The following is a 17,787-nucleotide window of genomic DNA, read 5'->3' as shown; positions in this document are numbered from 1 at the left end:
TGCCAAAACACTGGTGAGATTGGGTGAGGTCTAGAGTACACACAAATATGTCGTCTTTGTTCATCCTATATAAAAAGTTGTTACACTGGTGTATATGATCAAAACATCCATCTGGTCTCATAGTCAGTTTTTGCTCCTTACACCAATTAAAGGGGACCAGCTTACTGTGACTGCCATTACTTTTGCCAGATACAAATCTTAAGCAGCTAGAGATACTGGAATGGAAAAGGCCACCTAACAGTATGAAATGGACTGGCAAGTTACTATCTATATATTTGAGTAAAATAAATGCAACAAATCAAAATCAAAACCAAATTCAAAGACATATGCGTGATTGTCTGGAGGAAAACACAAGTCTGCTTTTATCTATTGAGAAATAGTGCCTGATCCCAGGGAAATAAGACGCACAAGAAGATTGGGAGATACGATATCACGTCAAACGGGTACCAGCCGTGCTGGTTTTATTTTTAGACATCAAAAGAAATGCTGGAATAAATCGCTACATCATAAAACGCCCTTGTTGCTCATAGCGCATTCGCTGGCAGACAGGTTCAGTGCAGTTCACGATCGGTCATTTGTTGGAATCTCGGTTTACTAAGCAGGACGACGTCAGCAGTCCTGTGTGATTGACAGGGGAGCGGCCAATCAGGGTCTGGATCGGCGATGACGTATTTGCAGGCACATTCCGAGTATATTTATAGAGCCTATTTAAAGGCCGTGTTGGTCTTGTCTTTCAGGCTGTCGACACAGACCTGCGTGCGTTACGGCTGCAGTGTGTGTATTAGTCGTGTTCATAGAAAGAAAAAAAAAAAAAAACACATGTACTGTTTTGTAATGCAAATGAATGTGTGTGACGTACCTAAACAACCCTGATTTTAATATGATATGCATTTTCCACATCATAACTTTTGTATTGCATAGTAGAAATACAGATTTAGTTTCAGTAGGTTGAACTCTGGAATAGATTATCACTTTTTGCAATGCATTCTTATTTTTCCCCACATCTTTAGAAAATAACTTTCACCCCCCACACCCACTCCTTTATTTTCTAACTCGATGAACAACATGTAAAAAGTCTACAGGCTACAGATGACATTTCTATTTTTAGGCTGCATTTCGTAAATCTCTACTCTGCCGCAGCGCCCCCTGTCGTTCCTCTCGAGTACTGCAGTGATCTGTGCGCGCTGGGGAGGTTTATTTGAACTCCACTAACGACGGGGGCTAGTCACGAAAAATATGAATTCCTTGTGATTTATTAGCTCCTTCGTCGCCCCTACAAAATGACGAGGAGATAATCCCGCGAACACATCCAGGAAGGAAAACGGAGAAGACCGAAAACAAGAAGGAAATCATCAAACCCCCTGGATTCCCTCCCGGCTTCCCCTTTACTTTGCTTTCTGGGTAAGTGGTGTTTCAAATGAGCTTTCCGATCGGCTGTATCCGCCCAGTTTTGTGTGAGGGCCAGGCTTCAGTCGAGCAGGGATCAGGCCGAACAAGGAACAAAAAAAAAAAGTTTCATTGATTATTGTACCGTCTGCAGTTTGTTTCATTTGAAATCTCCTCCCAACACCATGAAGACCCGAGTTACCATTTCAGATTGAAGTCAAAGATGCTCGTATCGTCTAACCGAGAAGGACTGTAGCAACTAAAAAGAGAGAGAGAGAGAGAGAGAGAGACTTGTTTTGAGCACTTTGGACACGGAACTCCTCAGGCAAAAGGTAAAAATGGGGGGAAAAACACGAAATCTAGAGAGAGAGAGAGAGAGAGAGGGAGAGAGAGAGAGGGAGGAAAGGGTGATGCAATGCACGTCGAATTGGACCGCCTGGTTGCGGCTGGCTTGGGTAGCTCGGATCTGTATATAGACGCTGGATTCTGGCGTTTATACAACCCGGTTGAGTTGAATTGGAGAGAGAGAGAGAGAGAAGATACACAACGCCCATTTACTCTTTGGTTTCTACCGTTCACGGCCCTGCAATGCAGATCTATGCGGTGCGAGTGGCTGGACCGCTCTGAAATAATACACGGGCGATTTTTTTTAAGACAACGTAAGATCCATTTCTTTCGGCTAATGGGCTCGGCTGTGTTTAGCGCGAATCGATGCTTTATATCGACATTGGACGTGTACTGTCATGTCACAGTCGCGGAGAATTAACACGGAGGGGAGCTGGCGAGACAGCGGCCTGAGATCCATGTGGACCTTGTACTACGTTATTCCATTGCCATCGGTTATAGAAGACATTAGTTATGAAGTATAGTGTATTATTTGCGGTTTCAATTGTACGCACTCTTATGTGCACACACGCTAAAAAGTATCGATTGACTCCGATTTCCTGTCGTAATGTTACAATGTTTCAAATTTCGAAGGGACAAGGAACACGTTTAATGTAGTTAGTTCGGCTGCATTGTAAAAGTAACTTTTAATGTGTATTATTATTGATTTAAATTGGCACTTTTTGTTATGGTTTCGTAGGAACTGTTGTGTGTGGTGTTGCCCCGGTGTTAATTAAGTTTGTTTCTATTGAAATGTAATTGAATCTAAATGGTTGTTCCAATTATGCAATTATCGAGGGGACGTGTATAGGAGATTATTAGGATTACAACCCCACTTTTAGAAGACTGTCCACATCAATAAAGGCAGTTTTTATTTTAAATTGTTCAAATCCCTTCCAGATATTTCGGAACCAACTGATTTCGACGATTTGATCGCTTAAGATTAAGAAGTAAGTTACTGTTGGGTTCATAGGGTAGGATCATCTTATAAATGCTGATTTCTACTTAAAAAGAAAGGTGATGTTTTAATGTATTGTAGATCTGTTGTTGGCTGTTGGTTGACTGGCCTTGTCACACTGGCCTTTAACTTAAAACATGTTTCATTAGTGGCAATACAATATACACCATAGTGTTTTCGAATTATTGTAGATGTTTGATGGTTTAATGCGGGTATAATATTTTTGTCCCTTTAATATTGTCTCCTAATATTGCAACCACTCAAACCAGAAGCTTAAAGGAGATGTTCAGGGATGTTTTCAGTAATTGATCATACACATATAGAGCAGCAATTGTTGTACCAGAGTTGAGTAGGGAGAAAGGAATGAGCTGGGGGACACTGCAATATTGTTCTCTCTATTCTGTAGTTTAATTGCATTTGTAGGACATTCTGAAGGTTTTTTTTTTTTAATTACTAGTACAAATATTTTGTTTTAAATATATATATTATACTGCATTATTTATTTATGCATTATGTTTGTGATTTTATCTCAACTCTCCACAGAATTTTGTAATATCAGCTTCTATAAAGTTGAATTATATCTTGCCAGGTCATATATTAACTGTATGCTACATCATTGCTCCCACCATACCAGAGGACTTCCCTTCATTTTTTTTTTTTTTAATTTTTTAATAGCCTATATGTTGTTTTAATGGCTTTGGCATCTTTTTGCTGCTGTTATCCTCAATACCATATTATTTTCCAGTAGAATCAAAGATATAATTTATCACTCATTCAGTCATAAGTCCTCTACAGAGTGTAACCTGATGCCTTTTGTTGGTGCTGTTCTTTCTCAGTTCAGTGATGGAAGAAGACTTCACCCTATCGTCACCCACCTGGTCTTTTGTAATTGTGAATACTATAGTCTTCAGTCGGCATTGTTATTCTATAAGGCAGATTGGACAAGTGTCAAATAGCAGTTGTAGGGCTACACAGAAAAAGATAAAATAATAATTTCCTGTGATGTCTGATCTGGGACTATAACATGCTGAGTGTCTTAGCCTTTTCCAGTCGCAGCACTGTTCCAAATTTGAATTCAGTTCTGGAGTTAGAATTGCAGAATTTGAATTGGGTTTGATTTGGATTGAAGTGGATTGATAGTCAGTATACTAATGAATGAGGTCAGTCGCCTCTTTAAAAAATACATAAAATAATCTATGGTGTGTATCACTTGTGATGAAAAATTGGCTGCAAAAAGGCAAGTTGTAGTTCTGAGGAAAACGTCCTGTGTTGTATTCTGTAACGAAATGCAAGCATTTGAAATGACAGATGTATGAAAAGTTCACTCTCCTTACAGTTTGCCCTGGATTGTTTGTGGTATATTGTAACCTCTTAGGGTAAATGTATAAAGAAATGCAGGGGAATATTTTTTATGGGTTGCATAAACCTAGTATAACTTGCTAGATGTGTTTGCTTTTATAATTAACTCCTGTTTTAACCTTTTGCTATTTGGCATTATGTAGCATTATTATTATTATTAATAATAATAATAATAATAATAATAATAAATTTACAGGTAAATAATGTTTTACATAAACCTTTTTAAAGCCCTGGGTATATGACAGAGATGTGTTGAATTCTAGAGTGAAATAGTGTTTGATAGGGTGATATTTTATATTTTTGTATTTATACTTAAATTTTCTTAACAATTTGAGCAATGGAAACAATTTCCCAGAGTAGTATTTTCAATAAGTATCACAATTCCAGTGTCTGTTTTAATGCATTTTTAATTTAAATCTGTGAGCTAAAATTAAGTGCTATAATTATGAATTTGTATGGATGACACCACTCTAGTGAGACTAGCAGTAGAATAAACTTGCAAAGAACTGCAAACATAGTGTCTAACTTTGGAGGCATGTGGTACTGCACATTAATTCAGGCTTACATAATTTCTGAAGGTATTTACAGGTTTGTAAAACTGCATTTGTTTAATATGTTACGGATATCTGCAGTAAACCTTTTTCATGTGCAGTGATTGCTTAGTAGGACAATCAAAATAGCACTGTGGTACGTATATTCCTTCTCTTTGAATGTCTAATAGATGCACTGTTTATAGATGAATTGTGACTTTGTAGTCAGGATCAAAGTGTCCTTCTCAGGTATTGAATCTATAGCTCGTAACAAAGTATGTTTCCTTTTCTTGTATCTCAGTGCTTTGAATGATTGCATGAGTTTGTTGTTAAATGCATAATAGCTCTTACCTTTTCAGTTTGAAGATGCATACACAGCCAAACGTTCAAGGTGTTAAGATGTACAGTATGAATCTGAAAACTGATGAAAACACACACAAAGCAGCACCAGGATTTGATATTAGTTATTCTATTGGTGCTCTATTTTTTTTTTACATAGTCCCATAGCTGAGGGGGTTGTTGTTTTATTCTCAGTGATTATTACGTTATATGTATTTTGAAATCGAATAATATTTTGAAACTTGTATGATTGGGAAGTTACACGGCTAACTATAGTACTAAAACCTTCTTTCAGTATGTGAATTAAATCTTAATTGAAAGTACTTCTAGTAGCCTAGAAGCAAGAGATTATGGTTACGTTTTTACACCATATAGAGACTTTGTTCTATGTACTATATCAGGTGATTTTGATTCACAGTGCAAATACTTCAGATTCGTAACTTCTGGTTCAGTGGACTTTAAGCTGTAAGTAGCTTTACGTCAGATTAAAAAGAAAAATGGAATTGGGGTGATTCTGGTTATACTACATTTCAGTACCATAGTCATAGTCTGTGCCATTGTTCCAGATCTTAAAATCGATTGCAACTTTAAGAATACAAGACTAAACTGGTTTCTATAACTAATGTCAACCTCATACTATTGTTTCTTATTTGTTTAGTTCCCCTTTGGACCTCAAAAAAGTAAAATTAGTACACCAAGAAAATAGGTCATACTATACATGTTTATTCAGGCAAAAGTAAATAAATAATAATAAAATAAATAAGTATAGGCCTATATGCTAACAGTCTGAAGGAGTTGTGTGTAAACTGTCAGTGGGTTCCCAAATAAGACAAAGGATGAAGGATACACTTCCTGAGGCATGGTTAGAAAAGCTGTGGTGCATGGCTGGAGTAGAAAAAGAAAATGCAGGGTTTTTATTATATCTAAAGGGAAGGTTTTACAGTAACAGACAGTACTAATGCTATGACACATAGGGGAGAGAGAGAGGGAAACTGAAATGGTCAACAGTGTATCCAGAAAGCGTGGACTAGCTCTGTGGCATGGGCGGCTCAGTCTAGACACCAGTGTGTACTGAATACCTGTGAAGACCATTTTCAAGGAAGTGTGTGAAATCCCACCCTGACATGGAGAACAAAAAACAAAACCATTCAAAACTTGTGCCACTTTGTCATGTAGCTTTTGAATTCTAGAATTGTTGAACATTTTTTTTGTTTTTCTCTTTTCTAACTTGCATGGAGTTATTTTCATTGCTAAGAATCTTGGCTGTTTTTTTTGGAACCTGATAGCTAAGCATTCACACTGCAGTCACCTACTAACGAGGTGGTCATTGTCAGTAGCCTACATCAGCGATATCTTTCAGAATCAGTGGCACTGAAGTTGAACCTCTGGGAATCTGTATGAAATTAAATCAGTACAAATACATTGAATAAAGAGCACATTTAAGTGGAATAATGTGGAGGGTACAGTAGATGTACTTTGTTGTATTTGCATTTTTCTTGTATATAGCCAAGAGGTAAGTGGGGTGAAGATGTGTAAGTGTTTAATGCTAGAAATCAAGTCTCGGACTTCTGTTCCTTCTTTTGTTTAATGTTAGCTTTATGCTAAATCTAAATGAATGCTCCATACGTTTGTAGGAGGGGGTATTCTTTCTATTAAAGTCTATTAAGCATTATTACTGTGACCTTTCTCTTACCCGTGTGTTAAGGCAGCAGAGGTACAGAATAAACGTTCATAATGCCCTATTGATCCGCTAGTGAACAATTTAAATGATTGGTGGCAAACCAAAACCAACGCATGGAGAAATGATACTTGCATCTCATTTCCTCGTGTGTCAGCACGTGCCCATGCTCACCAGTCGTCATTTTCAATGATTTCCATGTACTGAAGCAAGCTTCTCTCCAAGTGACCATGCCTTTTGAACTACATCGAATTGGGCATTATTTGCATCGAGTCCAATCCTACTAAAGCACTCCTCGATTATTTAGATGTTCAGTGAAGGCTGAAAGATCTGGTTTAACATTCACCTGTTGTCCAACTTACATCAGGCCTCACAAAGAACACTTTTAAATGGTGGAAAGTGACTGTTGTAGACTGGTGTTTTGTAAAATGTTTTGACTATTGTGGAAGTGCATTGAATGCAATTGTCTATGTAGCTAATTGATTTTGAGTAGTAAGTAAAAATGAAAACTGTAAGAAATTCCTCTAAAACACATTAATTCCTTTGCATACAACTAAAAGAAACAAACAAACAAAAAAAAAAAAACACTTCAATGTTGTTTCCTTTCCAGTGATGTAATTTTCATGGCACAGTGAAAGGAAACCTGTGTAGTCTAGCTCTTGGGTAAGTTTGTAGCATATGTGTTTCAGAAGCAGGACTGGGTCTAAACAATTGTCAGCCCCTTCCCTGTAAGCTACTGAAATGCTTTGGTTGAGGTACAGTGCTTTGTGTATGTGCTACTAATATGGAAACTTTTGTTTTACTTGGAACTTCCTGTTAAATCAAGTCAGGGGGTCTTTTAGGATGTTGCAGTTCTGCCAAATGTAATATATAAATACATATATATTACACAGGGTAACACAAACCAGGAGTACACATGTACCAGCCTCACGCAGAAGAGCATTCCATTATGAATGTGACTGAGGAAATGGAGGCTCATGCAGCCAAAACTGGCAGTGATCTGCATGAAACTCGCTTTCCAATTAATACAAAAATAAAAACCACCTAAAAAAACAATTAAACCTGTACATTAATAACACAGGTCAATTGGGCTGAGAAAATAAAATGATTTGGTATTAAATGCTGGATAAAACCAAAAGGCAAAACGGACAAAACCAAAAACTAAACACTTGAAGCCACAGCTGTGTGCTAATCAAACCACAACAGAATAAAGGTGTTAATGCAGGTGCTTAGTGCACTTGTCCACCCATTGATTGTGTTTTAAACCAAGAATATGGTGCACAATGTTTGTTTAGTCGGTTTATGTAACATCTGAAAATGAGTATAATTGTTTAACACAAAACTAAAGAGAAAAAAAAACAAACTTTTTAAAGTATAATTTTGAATTACTCTAAGAAGTGTAGATTTCATGATGTATAGTTGTTTTATTGTTTTTCCCTCTCCCTGTTGTCTTGGAGAACTTGACAATAATTATAGTGTTGAGCACTGATTGCAGATGTTGGGGGACAATGGGTTTTGTTTAACAGAAGAGGACTCTGTGAACTGCCTCTGAAAACCAGTTTATTAAACACTTTAAGGTTTCATACTCAGACACTACATGGGTGTGTCTTGTGGCTGGGGGAATTTCAATTGCTGATTAAATAGAAAGGTAAGCTATGGAGAATAAGTCAATCGGTTCTTTCTGCTGGCTGTATTCCCGGGAGGCTGTAGAGTGGCAGTAAAATTAGCTTGATTGAACTCTTTGGCTGTGACTGTTGAAAGCCAACACCTTTGCTTTGTGTCGTGTGATCTTGGAAGTCTTGGTTTATTATACACCATTTTTGCTGAATTACATAGTCTAGTCTAGGTGTTGCTTTTTTTTTTTTTGGTAAACCTTCCATTCTTGTCTTTTCTCCCTCACAGGTGAAAAATGACAGAATATAAGCTTGTGGTTGTTGGAGCTGGTGGTGTTGGGAAGAGCGCCCTGACAATACAACTTATCCAGAACCATTTTGTGGATGAATATGATCCAACAATTGAGGTAATTTAAAAAAAAAAATAAAAAAATAAAAAAAAAAAACTTGTGTGTTGGACACCATTAAAATACCTCTTTGCAAAAACAGAATAATAGTCCCAGCATGCATTGCTGAGACTTCATGTTTTGTGCAGACCACATTTGATTTTGAGGATTCGAAAGCCATGTATGGAATTCTTTACTGGAATGTTCTTTCTTACTCTTTATCCTCTCTAAACTGTAAATGTAAAAATATTGTTGTTACATGTTATCTTACCATGATCTGAAACTCATTGCATCCCAGACATCATAAACTGTCCTTCAGCAACCAAAATAAAAGTTCTCATTACCAGCAAGTTTTTCTTGTTTTGGAGGAGGAGGAGAAAAAAAGACATCAAACTGGTTTCATTGATCAGTTTTATTTGAATGCATGTAATTTGAAAAATATTCTTTAAGCCATTCCAGCTTAAACATTCCAAAGCAGCTGAGTTATAGTAATGATTAGTATTTTAATAGACGTTATATTTTTTGGTCAGCACTCCATAGAAGTGGGTTTTTAAATTCTACTAAACTACATCTGCAAGGAAATGTAATTACCTCATCCCCTTTACAAAAAGTGCAAGTATTATTCTAAATCACGGTGTCAGTATTAACTTCCCTCCTTCTGTCTGTGGAACAAATGTATAAAAAAAGAGCAATGTTACCATCTACTAGTGTCCTATTGTAACTTAAACAAATTGGTAAATCCTTTCAAACACTACATTTGTGGTTGTGGCCTCCAAATGTCCCAAGTTTTGAAAAGTTTGGAATTGTGTATGTTTGTTCTCATCTACCTAACCAAATGGGTCTCTAGACTTTTACATGTCCACCAAAGAAGGGACCTGGTAACCAAGTCGGGACCTAATCCGAAGTCCCCACTTGGGAAAGCCTTTACGTTATGTTTGTGTGGGGTTGCTTTAGACATCCCAGCACCCTTTGGGTCATTTTGCAATGCTTTCATCTCCCTCATAGGATTCATACAGAAAACAAGTGGTAATCGATGGGGAGACGTGTTTGTTGGACATTCTCGACACTGCGGGTCAAGAGGAGTATAGTGCAATGAGAGACCAGTATATGAGAACGGGGGAGGGCTTTCTCTGTGTGTTTGCCATTAATAATACTAAATCATTTGAAGATATACACCACTATAGGTAAGTAGAACGAAAGGGGGTTCTTTTCAGATGATGACCACATACCCTACATGCGTTAATCGTGGGTTTCCTAGTCATATTGTTTTAGATTGTTCATATGTTTATTACTACTTAATAAAATTATGCTTGAAAGAGGAAATTTATAATTGCTACATCCAAGTATTTTAAATTCTTAGTTTAAAAAAAACGAATTAATCGATGCTCAGTTCAGAGCCTATTACTCTGCAATAGGTTAAAACGTTGTGAACAATGTTACGAAACCACAAAGCAAATTTCTTAGAAGGTGGGGAGAGTGCTACTACTATCAAAGAAAATTGATCATATAAAAGGGTTGCTGTTTAAAGGAATAAATCAATGTTAAAACTTCACAGAACAAATGGTATCTTTAAATCTTTACAAGTACCACAGGCATCTATAACCTCTTTAATTACCCTCCCTATTTTGTTTTGTTTTCTGGACAGAGAACAGATAAAAAGAGTGAAAGACTCTGAAGATGTTCCCATGGTTCTGGTAGGAAACAAATGTGATCTCCCATCCAGAACAGTAGACACAAAACAAGCTCAGGACTTAGCCAGAAATTACGGAATTCCTTTCATAGAGACATCGGCAAAGACGAGACAGGTAGGGGGAAACGGTCTGGTGTCCTCGTTGCTTCACACCTGTTACTCATGAAGCATGTTGATATTTTCTTTCGTCTTTTAATGCAATACATTAAATACATTACTGTTTAAATGTGAATAATTATATCAAACAAAACACCCACACGTGTTAAAATCAAAATTATGTTTCTTATAACTTCACAAGCTGTGCTAGCAGCTTTTTCTCATGTTGATTTTCAGACCCTGATGGTTTGTGTTCTTGGTGTTCAGATTTTTTATTAGATCTGTTCTTGTGATTGGAAAGTCATTGGAATGTGTGTGTGTGTGTGTGTGTGTGTGTGTGTATATATATATATATACACTTTGATTTTAAAAAAAAATTAAAAAATTAAAAAAAAAAAATATATATATATATATATATATAATCTTCCATTCAAAAATCCTTGATAACGGGCTTGAGACATTTTAAGATTTGGCTTGTCATGAAATGCTTTCTCGATAAATGTTTGATGAAATAGTGTCAATGCTCTGAAAGATGCAGAACTTTCTGTTCAACTCTGTGAAACTAATTCTAGTGGCCTTAATTTCATCATGTGGTGATTTCTAATTTATAAATTTTGCACGTGAGCATGGTAAGGTAAATGTAATTTGTAAAGTTGAAAGATGATGCCAGTTCATGTGTTATACTACTGTGATTATGAAGCAGTTGGTAGAAATCTAGGAAGGTGTTTTGTTTTTCAAAATGGGGGAAGAAATGGGCCTTTGTTTTTTTTGGTTCCTCTCTCCTTTGTGGGGAAATGATTTATTCAAAATTGAGATTCACGGCAACAAACAGCTAATCAGCTTTGTCTTTATGGAGATGAGTATATTTCTAAATAAACCCCAATCTCACTAATGAAACCTCTGAAGAATGATTGGAAAATGATCCTTCTAATTTGCTGTCAACCCATTTGAGCTTCTAACAAAGGAAGCTTGAGAGCCAACAAACAAATTATTATAATGGAACGAGGAAACAAATTGCCTGTTGCCACATAAATGGCTCAGTTTTAATCCTGGTAACATTCTTTAAAATCTGCTGTATGTGTGTTAGCATTAATTATCTTTAATAGTTATTCATAGAGCAAGCAGCCCAGATCCTTATTAACATGATATAATTTACATAGAAATAGGTACTCAGACCATAAAACCACTATTTATGCATAATTTGACAGAATGGCTTAAGAATGGTCACCTGTGATGGGTTGTTTAATGTATTCACGTGCATGACATGTTTTTCTTTCTTTCCTAAGAAGGAAACTTAGTTTTAAATCAACTGACCTAAACTTTATTTTGTTTTTAAATATAGGACAACCATTATTGACATTTTTTGTTTGTTTTGCTTGTATAATTATCAAAAGTGTTAGTGCAGTAACATTACTGCTATTCACACAAGACAACTATGTAGCCAAAAAACCCTGAAAGGCAAGACTTTTGCTGCTGTGTGTTGCTAGATATTTCCAGTCCTGCTTGGTTATTATAGCTAAATGATCTGTGGTGGTGGCAGTTTTTCCTCTCTGCATTGCTAAAATGACAACTCCGGATAATGGTGCTGGGGACACTTGTGATTTACATTTCAGTTGTTAAAATTTATGCCTGCAATCTCATAAATAACTTCATAATAACAATAACTTCTGTGCATAATCGGTGGAAATTGCTCCTCCTTTATACACGTTAATATTGGTTTTCTTATCAAGAGATTTAGAGATGGCACAATTGCAGGTCAAAAGAAATCACCTTAGACAATTATTTTGTAACCCAAAATGCTTGCATACATGATTTTTCTTTTTACAGTTCTAAGCAACCAATTGTCACTCATAGTTATGACTTCATAGCTAGCTGCTATGATGTCTAAGAATATGGGTTGCGTATAATGACTGATGAATCATAACATTTGCAATTGGTTATTTTCACTGTAATTTACATTAAAATAAAGTTAGAATGCCATGCATTTCAGCTACCAGTTGCAGCTACCATGGTATTAGACCACTTAATACTGGTTACTGTTTACCAATTTTGAAACTATAATGAGATCAATAAAGCACATCTAGTCTTTTTAATAATAAATACTGTTTTTAATCAGAAAACAATCTTAATTTGCATTCAACATTAAACATGCTGCAACAAATATGATGTGCACATTATTAGGTTATCACTATAGGTCTACGCAACACCAGTAGTGGTGTGGGCATGGGGACCCTGGATGGGAGTTATTTTTAGTTTGCTGCCCCTGTAAGTGCTTTTGGCGCGATATTCAGGGAGTTGTGTTTTGCACTGCAGAGAGTGGAGGATGCCTTTTATACTCTGGTACGGGAGATCAGACAGTACCGGCTGAAAAAGCTCAGCAAAGAAGAAAAGACACCACGCTGTGTGCCCCTTAAAAAATGTGTTGTAATGTGAAGTGGTAAGTTATTTTTTAAGCTGGGAAATGGGCCATAGATCCACTTGGGTTGATGAACATGTAATGGGGATCTCTGATGGCTTCTCAGAGGACAATCATTCTATTTGAATGTCTGGGAATAATTGAAATGGTTATTTATTGTCTGTTCTTTCCTGTCATCGGAAGATCTACTCACACTGAGATTTGAATGGGGTTTCTCTCTCTCTCTCTCTCTCTTCCCCCTCTTTATTAAAATGAAAATAACATTTTTCAGAGGTTTATCGGCTGAGGGCTAAAAAAGGGTACTGCAGTGATTTAATTCATCTGAAGTTTGACAATTGTATGGTGGAAGGGCTTCAAAGAAAAACATAAGTGACTATTTAGTCACTTCTAGTATTCTTATACTGGGACTCATATTATGTAACTGCTGTATGTAGAGCTAGACATGTTATGTATTCACAGCATTGTGAGGCCTTAGTCTGTGCCTTCTATCCAGTCCAGGTGTTGTGCAGGTTTTCTACAGACTGTTCTCCCATAGGAGCCAAACTTTTTATATACATTTTTTAGAAGATTTTGTATTTTTGCTTATTTATATTAGATCTGATTAATTACATAACATTTAAGTAATGTATTAAGATGAGGAAAATGTCTATATGCTGAGCCAGAACCATGTATGTCCTGTTCTGTTTTTGTTGATGGTAATACTTTCGTTAAAAAAAAAAATCATGAATCATGTTGTAAGATACCAGTCAGGTCCATGCTGGATAAGAGTATATTTGTCCTCCTGGTATTGAAAATTTACACAGGCCTAGAAGCCTGCATTGTCTTATAGGTATCTCATTTGTGTTTAATGTTTAATTTATCAACATTTGGTTAGTTGGCTTGGAAACATGGTTAAATGTTATGATTAACAGTGGTGAAATTTAAACCTGTTAGATGTCACTTGTTAAATGGGGGTGCTGATGTTACAAAACGCAGGCACTCACGATGTGGAAATCCTTTACAACAATTGAACTTTCTCCCCCCCCTTTTCTTCTCCCTCTGCAGGGCGTGGATGATGCCTTTTACACATTAGTTAGAGAAATCCGAAAGCACAAAGAGAAGATGAGCAAAGATGGGAAAAAGAAGAAAAAGAAGTCAAAGACAAAGTGTATAATTATGTGAATAGATGTTCCCCTTTTAAAGACAAAAACATTCTTAAAATGTACTTAACTGAAAGTAATACATTTTTTGTACATTACACTAAATTATTAGCCTTGGTTTTCTTAGCATCGCCTACATTTGCTGAAATGAACCCTTACCGTAGCAATCAATGGTTTGCTTGTATGGAAATAAGTCCGCATAAGCTTTACTTTCTATTAAGTGCCAGTATTCCTTAAGTGTTGGTCCTTAAACTTGTTGTGGCTGTCACATACATCTAACCAATTAAAGTCTTTGAGTGCATGCACATTTCCTCAAGAGCTCAAGCATTGTATTCATCCACTTATATATTTTTTTTATACATGAAAAAAGGTTTTCATATTCCACAGAAGTGATTTTATTTGAAATGATCTGTTTATGCTTTTCCTGTGATTTTTTTGGATACAACAGTGCTTCAGTCTCTTGTCCTATTTTCTAATGAGATTTTTCAACCAACAAATTGGGGGAGTGTGGGCTTAGACTTATTCAATATTAATTTGCTAAAATTGTTTGATTTAACTTCACAATGTGCAACAATTCAGCTGTTACACAGCAGACTAAATTTGCTTAAAAATAAATTAAGTTGATTTTGTGAAAATGGAATTTCATGCTCAAAGTAATGTCTTTGTTTCAGATATTTGGTGATGGCACTGTAAATACTGGTAGTGAGGAAAGAAGAATCTACCCATAGAAACGTAGTCTATTTAGTTTTGTTTTTAATTATTGCTAATAAAGTGAAGCAGTATACATAATGCTATATTTTATTTTATAATATGTATAGTTGCAACTTGATGAACACTAATATTCTGAAACAAAATGTAGTATGCAAGCAGGCTATACCAGTGAAGCTGCATGAATAAACCATCCTTTCAGAATCAAGTTGCCAAAAAAGATAATGGTAATAGTAATAATCAGCTCTTACAAAGTGGCAAGGCAAACCTAAAACCGAGGAAAAGATAGCATGCACTTCAATATACAGCTCTGTAACATTTAAGGGCCAACAACATTATGGAAAATCATCCTACCCCAGTTGAAATGTTTTATGTTGTGCAATGTCCCATTTTTACTTTTCCTTGATTACAAATAAATTCAAGAATCTGATTAACTTAAAATGCATGCATGTTACACAAAATAATTGCTTCATTTTGGATGTCAAAAGTACCTGTGACTTCTGTTACTAATTTGTTGAAACCTTTAAAGGCTTGGTTCACATGAAATGACACCATGGTTAGGGTGTATATTTTATTTGGATTGCATTAAGGGTTTAATTTCATTTTTAGAATTTTCAACTTACTTTTAAGGATATGAACTATTGTCCATTCAAATTAAACAATTTGATTTAAAAAAAAAATGTAAAGAAAAAAATAAGAAAAGCAAAGTCACCCTTTGAATTATTTTACATGCGTGGAGTAAAATGTTTCTTTAAACTCTTACATGAAGCAAAGTCTGCTTTTAAAGGTAACTCAATGTGGAATTGCTGTATATACCTAATCCTATTCCTGGTGAAGGGCAAAGTAAAGTACTTGATTCCTCTGAATTATCTGACAAATCGTATGAAAGAAGTACAGCAAGCCTGGTCCCTCAGGCTTCAGAATGGCAGGAAATCACTTTATCAAACCTCATCACTATAGCATATTTTCTCAGTATAGTCTTAAATACAAATTGCCCCCAAGGAATAATGACAACTGGCATGAGGTGAACTTTTTTCATAGGAAAGACCTGGAAGAAAAGCTCAAAAGCCCAATCTATGTATTCATCTTTTAAATATTTTGCCCCCCCCCACCCCAAAAAAAGCTTTTTTCCTGATGATTGCCTCACTGAAATTTATTGCAATATTGTAAACCGCTGCTTATGTAGCCTGTGTCTATTGACTAGGCTAATCGCAGAAAGCCAGAGAAATAGAGGGTTTTGTTCATCTAAGGACTTGCACAGTGATCCTATCTAATAATACACATGGTGTAGAATCATAAACTATTCTTTTAAATTGGAACTACTGTCCTATATTTAAAGATTCAGGATTGATAGTGAAAAGATTGAAAAATAAAACCTTGATTATACCCATGATGAATAACAAAATAATTTAAAACTATAATTAAAGTTTAATTGTAACCCATATGACTGAATATTGCACAGACAACAGGTCTTGCACAGGTATTGTACCATACAGAAATATTTAAAAGGTTCTTGGATCAATAAGATACCAGAGACCAGATGACAAAATTAAGCCAGGTTATGTGTTTTTTAAAGTAACAAGGTACTAAGCTACAAAACATGAGATTTGAATAATTCTGTGATTTGACATTTGGCTGGCTTCAAAATTTTTAATTTCAAGATTGCAAATTTGAATAAACTGTTTAAGTGTTCCTCAGGCAAATGTTTACTGCACAATGGACACCATCATAAATGTATACCAAATTTTATAACCATTTTCAACCATTTATTTGTTTTGTTTTTAATAGGGATACTAATATTATAGTCATTTACTAAAATTACTTTAAATGTCTGCACATTTTAGGTGATCAAATATATTACCCAGCTACATATTAAGATAAAATATAAAAGTGGAAAAAAGTATGCAAGATTTAAAAGTTGTAAACTGGAACCCATGTTTAAATTTTTTAAACCCTCCAAACCCCTTTTTTTTTAAATATATAATAGGATGAAGTTGTAATTAACACTTTTAAAACAATTTTAAGAAAATGTTTCCTTTAATATCCTTTTTTGTTTTGAGTGCCAACCTGTTTAGACTTCTTAAATGTATCATGTTTACCTGGAATGTATTTAACAACCTTTGTCATAGTTGTAATACTGAAAGGTGCATATTTTGTAAATTGTGCTTTTTTTGTTTTGTTTTTATGTTTATACGAGTGATGTTTAATCCAGTTTCAATCATTTTCTGTTATGATCTGGAATGTTGGTCATACCAGATCACATGAACTGAATGACCACTGTTTAATAAGTACTTTGTAATGTTTTATAGGAGTATGTGCTGTGTGGTGATCTCAAATTAGTCACTATATTTTTGTCATGAATTTCACCACTCCTATTTAATGTATGATAATAAAAAAAAAAAAAAAAAAAAAAAAAAACAATACAAAGCAAAAGAATGGATTGAAGGTGGTTTGGGAATTTAATTTAATTCCTGTATTTAGTTGGTGCATGCATTTCGGAACAATGTCATTGAACATATGTAGCTATTTTGGTAGCGACAGATTATTTATTTTGCAATAGGTGTTTCCAATGTTAGTCATATGCTTGGCAATGTATGTAATTGTGATGTGATCTGAAAGATTGCTTGAACATGCCTTCAGTACACCTGTAGTGCAGATGCCTGAAGCATGACTGCAATATTGTAGGTTCTCCAGAATAATGCATACTTATTAACACATTTGGAATACTGGTGCACCCATGGTAAATAAACATGTTCTTTGAACATGCTTGGTGACATTGCAAATGACAACTGGAATTGGGTGATCATTATAACTTTACGTTATTATTCAGATCTACTATTGCTTATAAGTACTTTGTCTCATAATAAAGTGATTGCATTTTAGTTTGAATTAAACAATTTAGTTGTTGATTTAATAAAGTGTTATTTATCTGGAAGAAGAAATGCTGAAAATACCTGATAGGTGTTGGAAGAAGGGCGTAGAGTAAATAGATTGTAAGTGGAAACAAATTGCTAACTGAACTCAGATGTTCTTATAAATGATATATAGGTTAGCTATATTTAATTACACGAGCATGATACCAGACTGAGTGGCATGTGTTAAGGC

General features: G+C 35.4%; 1 protein-coding gene across 5 annotated transcripts; it reads left to right on the top strand.

The window, feature by feature from the left end:
- Positions 1 to 1,165: 1,165 nt before the first annotated feature.
- On the top strand, positions 1,166 to 17,579 carry LOC136750356 (GTPase KRas). 5 transcript variants are annotated; one of them, XM_066705373.1, is made up of 7 exons: positions 1,439 to 1,718; positions 8,537 to 8,654; positions 9,639 to 9,817; positions 10,279 to 10,438; positions 12,733 to 12,848; position 13,134; positions 13,880 to 17,579. In XM_066705373.1, the coding sequence occupies exons 2-7, from the start codon at positions 8,544 to 8,546 to the stop codon at positions 13,994 to 13,996; spliced, it is 684 nt and encodes a 227-aa protein (XP_066561470.1). In that variant the 5' UTR covers positions 1,439 to 1,718; positions 8,537 to 8,543; the 3' UTR covers positions 13,997 to 17,579. The 5 variants fall into 5 exon arrangements, with proteins under 5 accessions (XP_066561467.1, XP_066561470.1, XP_066561466.1 ...); XM_066705370.1 differs by lacking the exons at positions 1,439 to 1,718; position 13,134 and adding an exon at positions 1,166 to 1,401 and having other exon boundaries at positions 12,733 to 12,856; XM_066705369.1 differs by lacking the exon at position 13,134 and having other exon boundaries at positions 1,441 to 1,718; positions 12,733 to 12,856.
- Positions 17,580 to 17,787: the final 208 nt, after the last annotated feature.

Source organism: Amia ocellicauda, chromosome 5 (assembly GCF_036373705.1).
Source record: "Amia ocellicauda isolate fAmiCal2 chromosome 5, fAmiCal2.hap1, whole genome shotgun sequence".
In the NCBI taxonomy this organism is placed as follows: Eukaryota; Metazoa; Chordata; class Actinopteri; order Amiiformes; family Amiidae; genus Amia; species Amia ocellicauda.
Note: the sequence above shows the minus strand (reverse complement) of the source record. Positions and strands in the feature narration are given on the sequence as shown.

Excerpts from the sequence above, each read along its gene's own strand:
- LOC136750356 (XM_066705373.1), top strand. The coding sequence starts at position 8,544 with ATGACAGAATATAAGCTTGTGGTTGTTGGAGCTGGTGGTGTTGGGAAG. Across the intron at positions 9,818-10,278 it reads GAAGATATACACCACTATAG|AGAACAGATAAAAAGAGTGA; the intron begins GTAAGTAGAACG and ends TTTTCTGGACAG. Across the intron at positions 10,439-12,732 it reads CATCGGCAAAGACGAGACAG|AGAGTGGAGGATGCCTTTTA; the intron begins GTAGGGGGAAAC and ends TTTGCACTGCAG.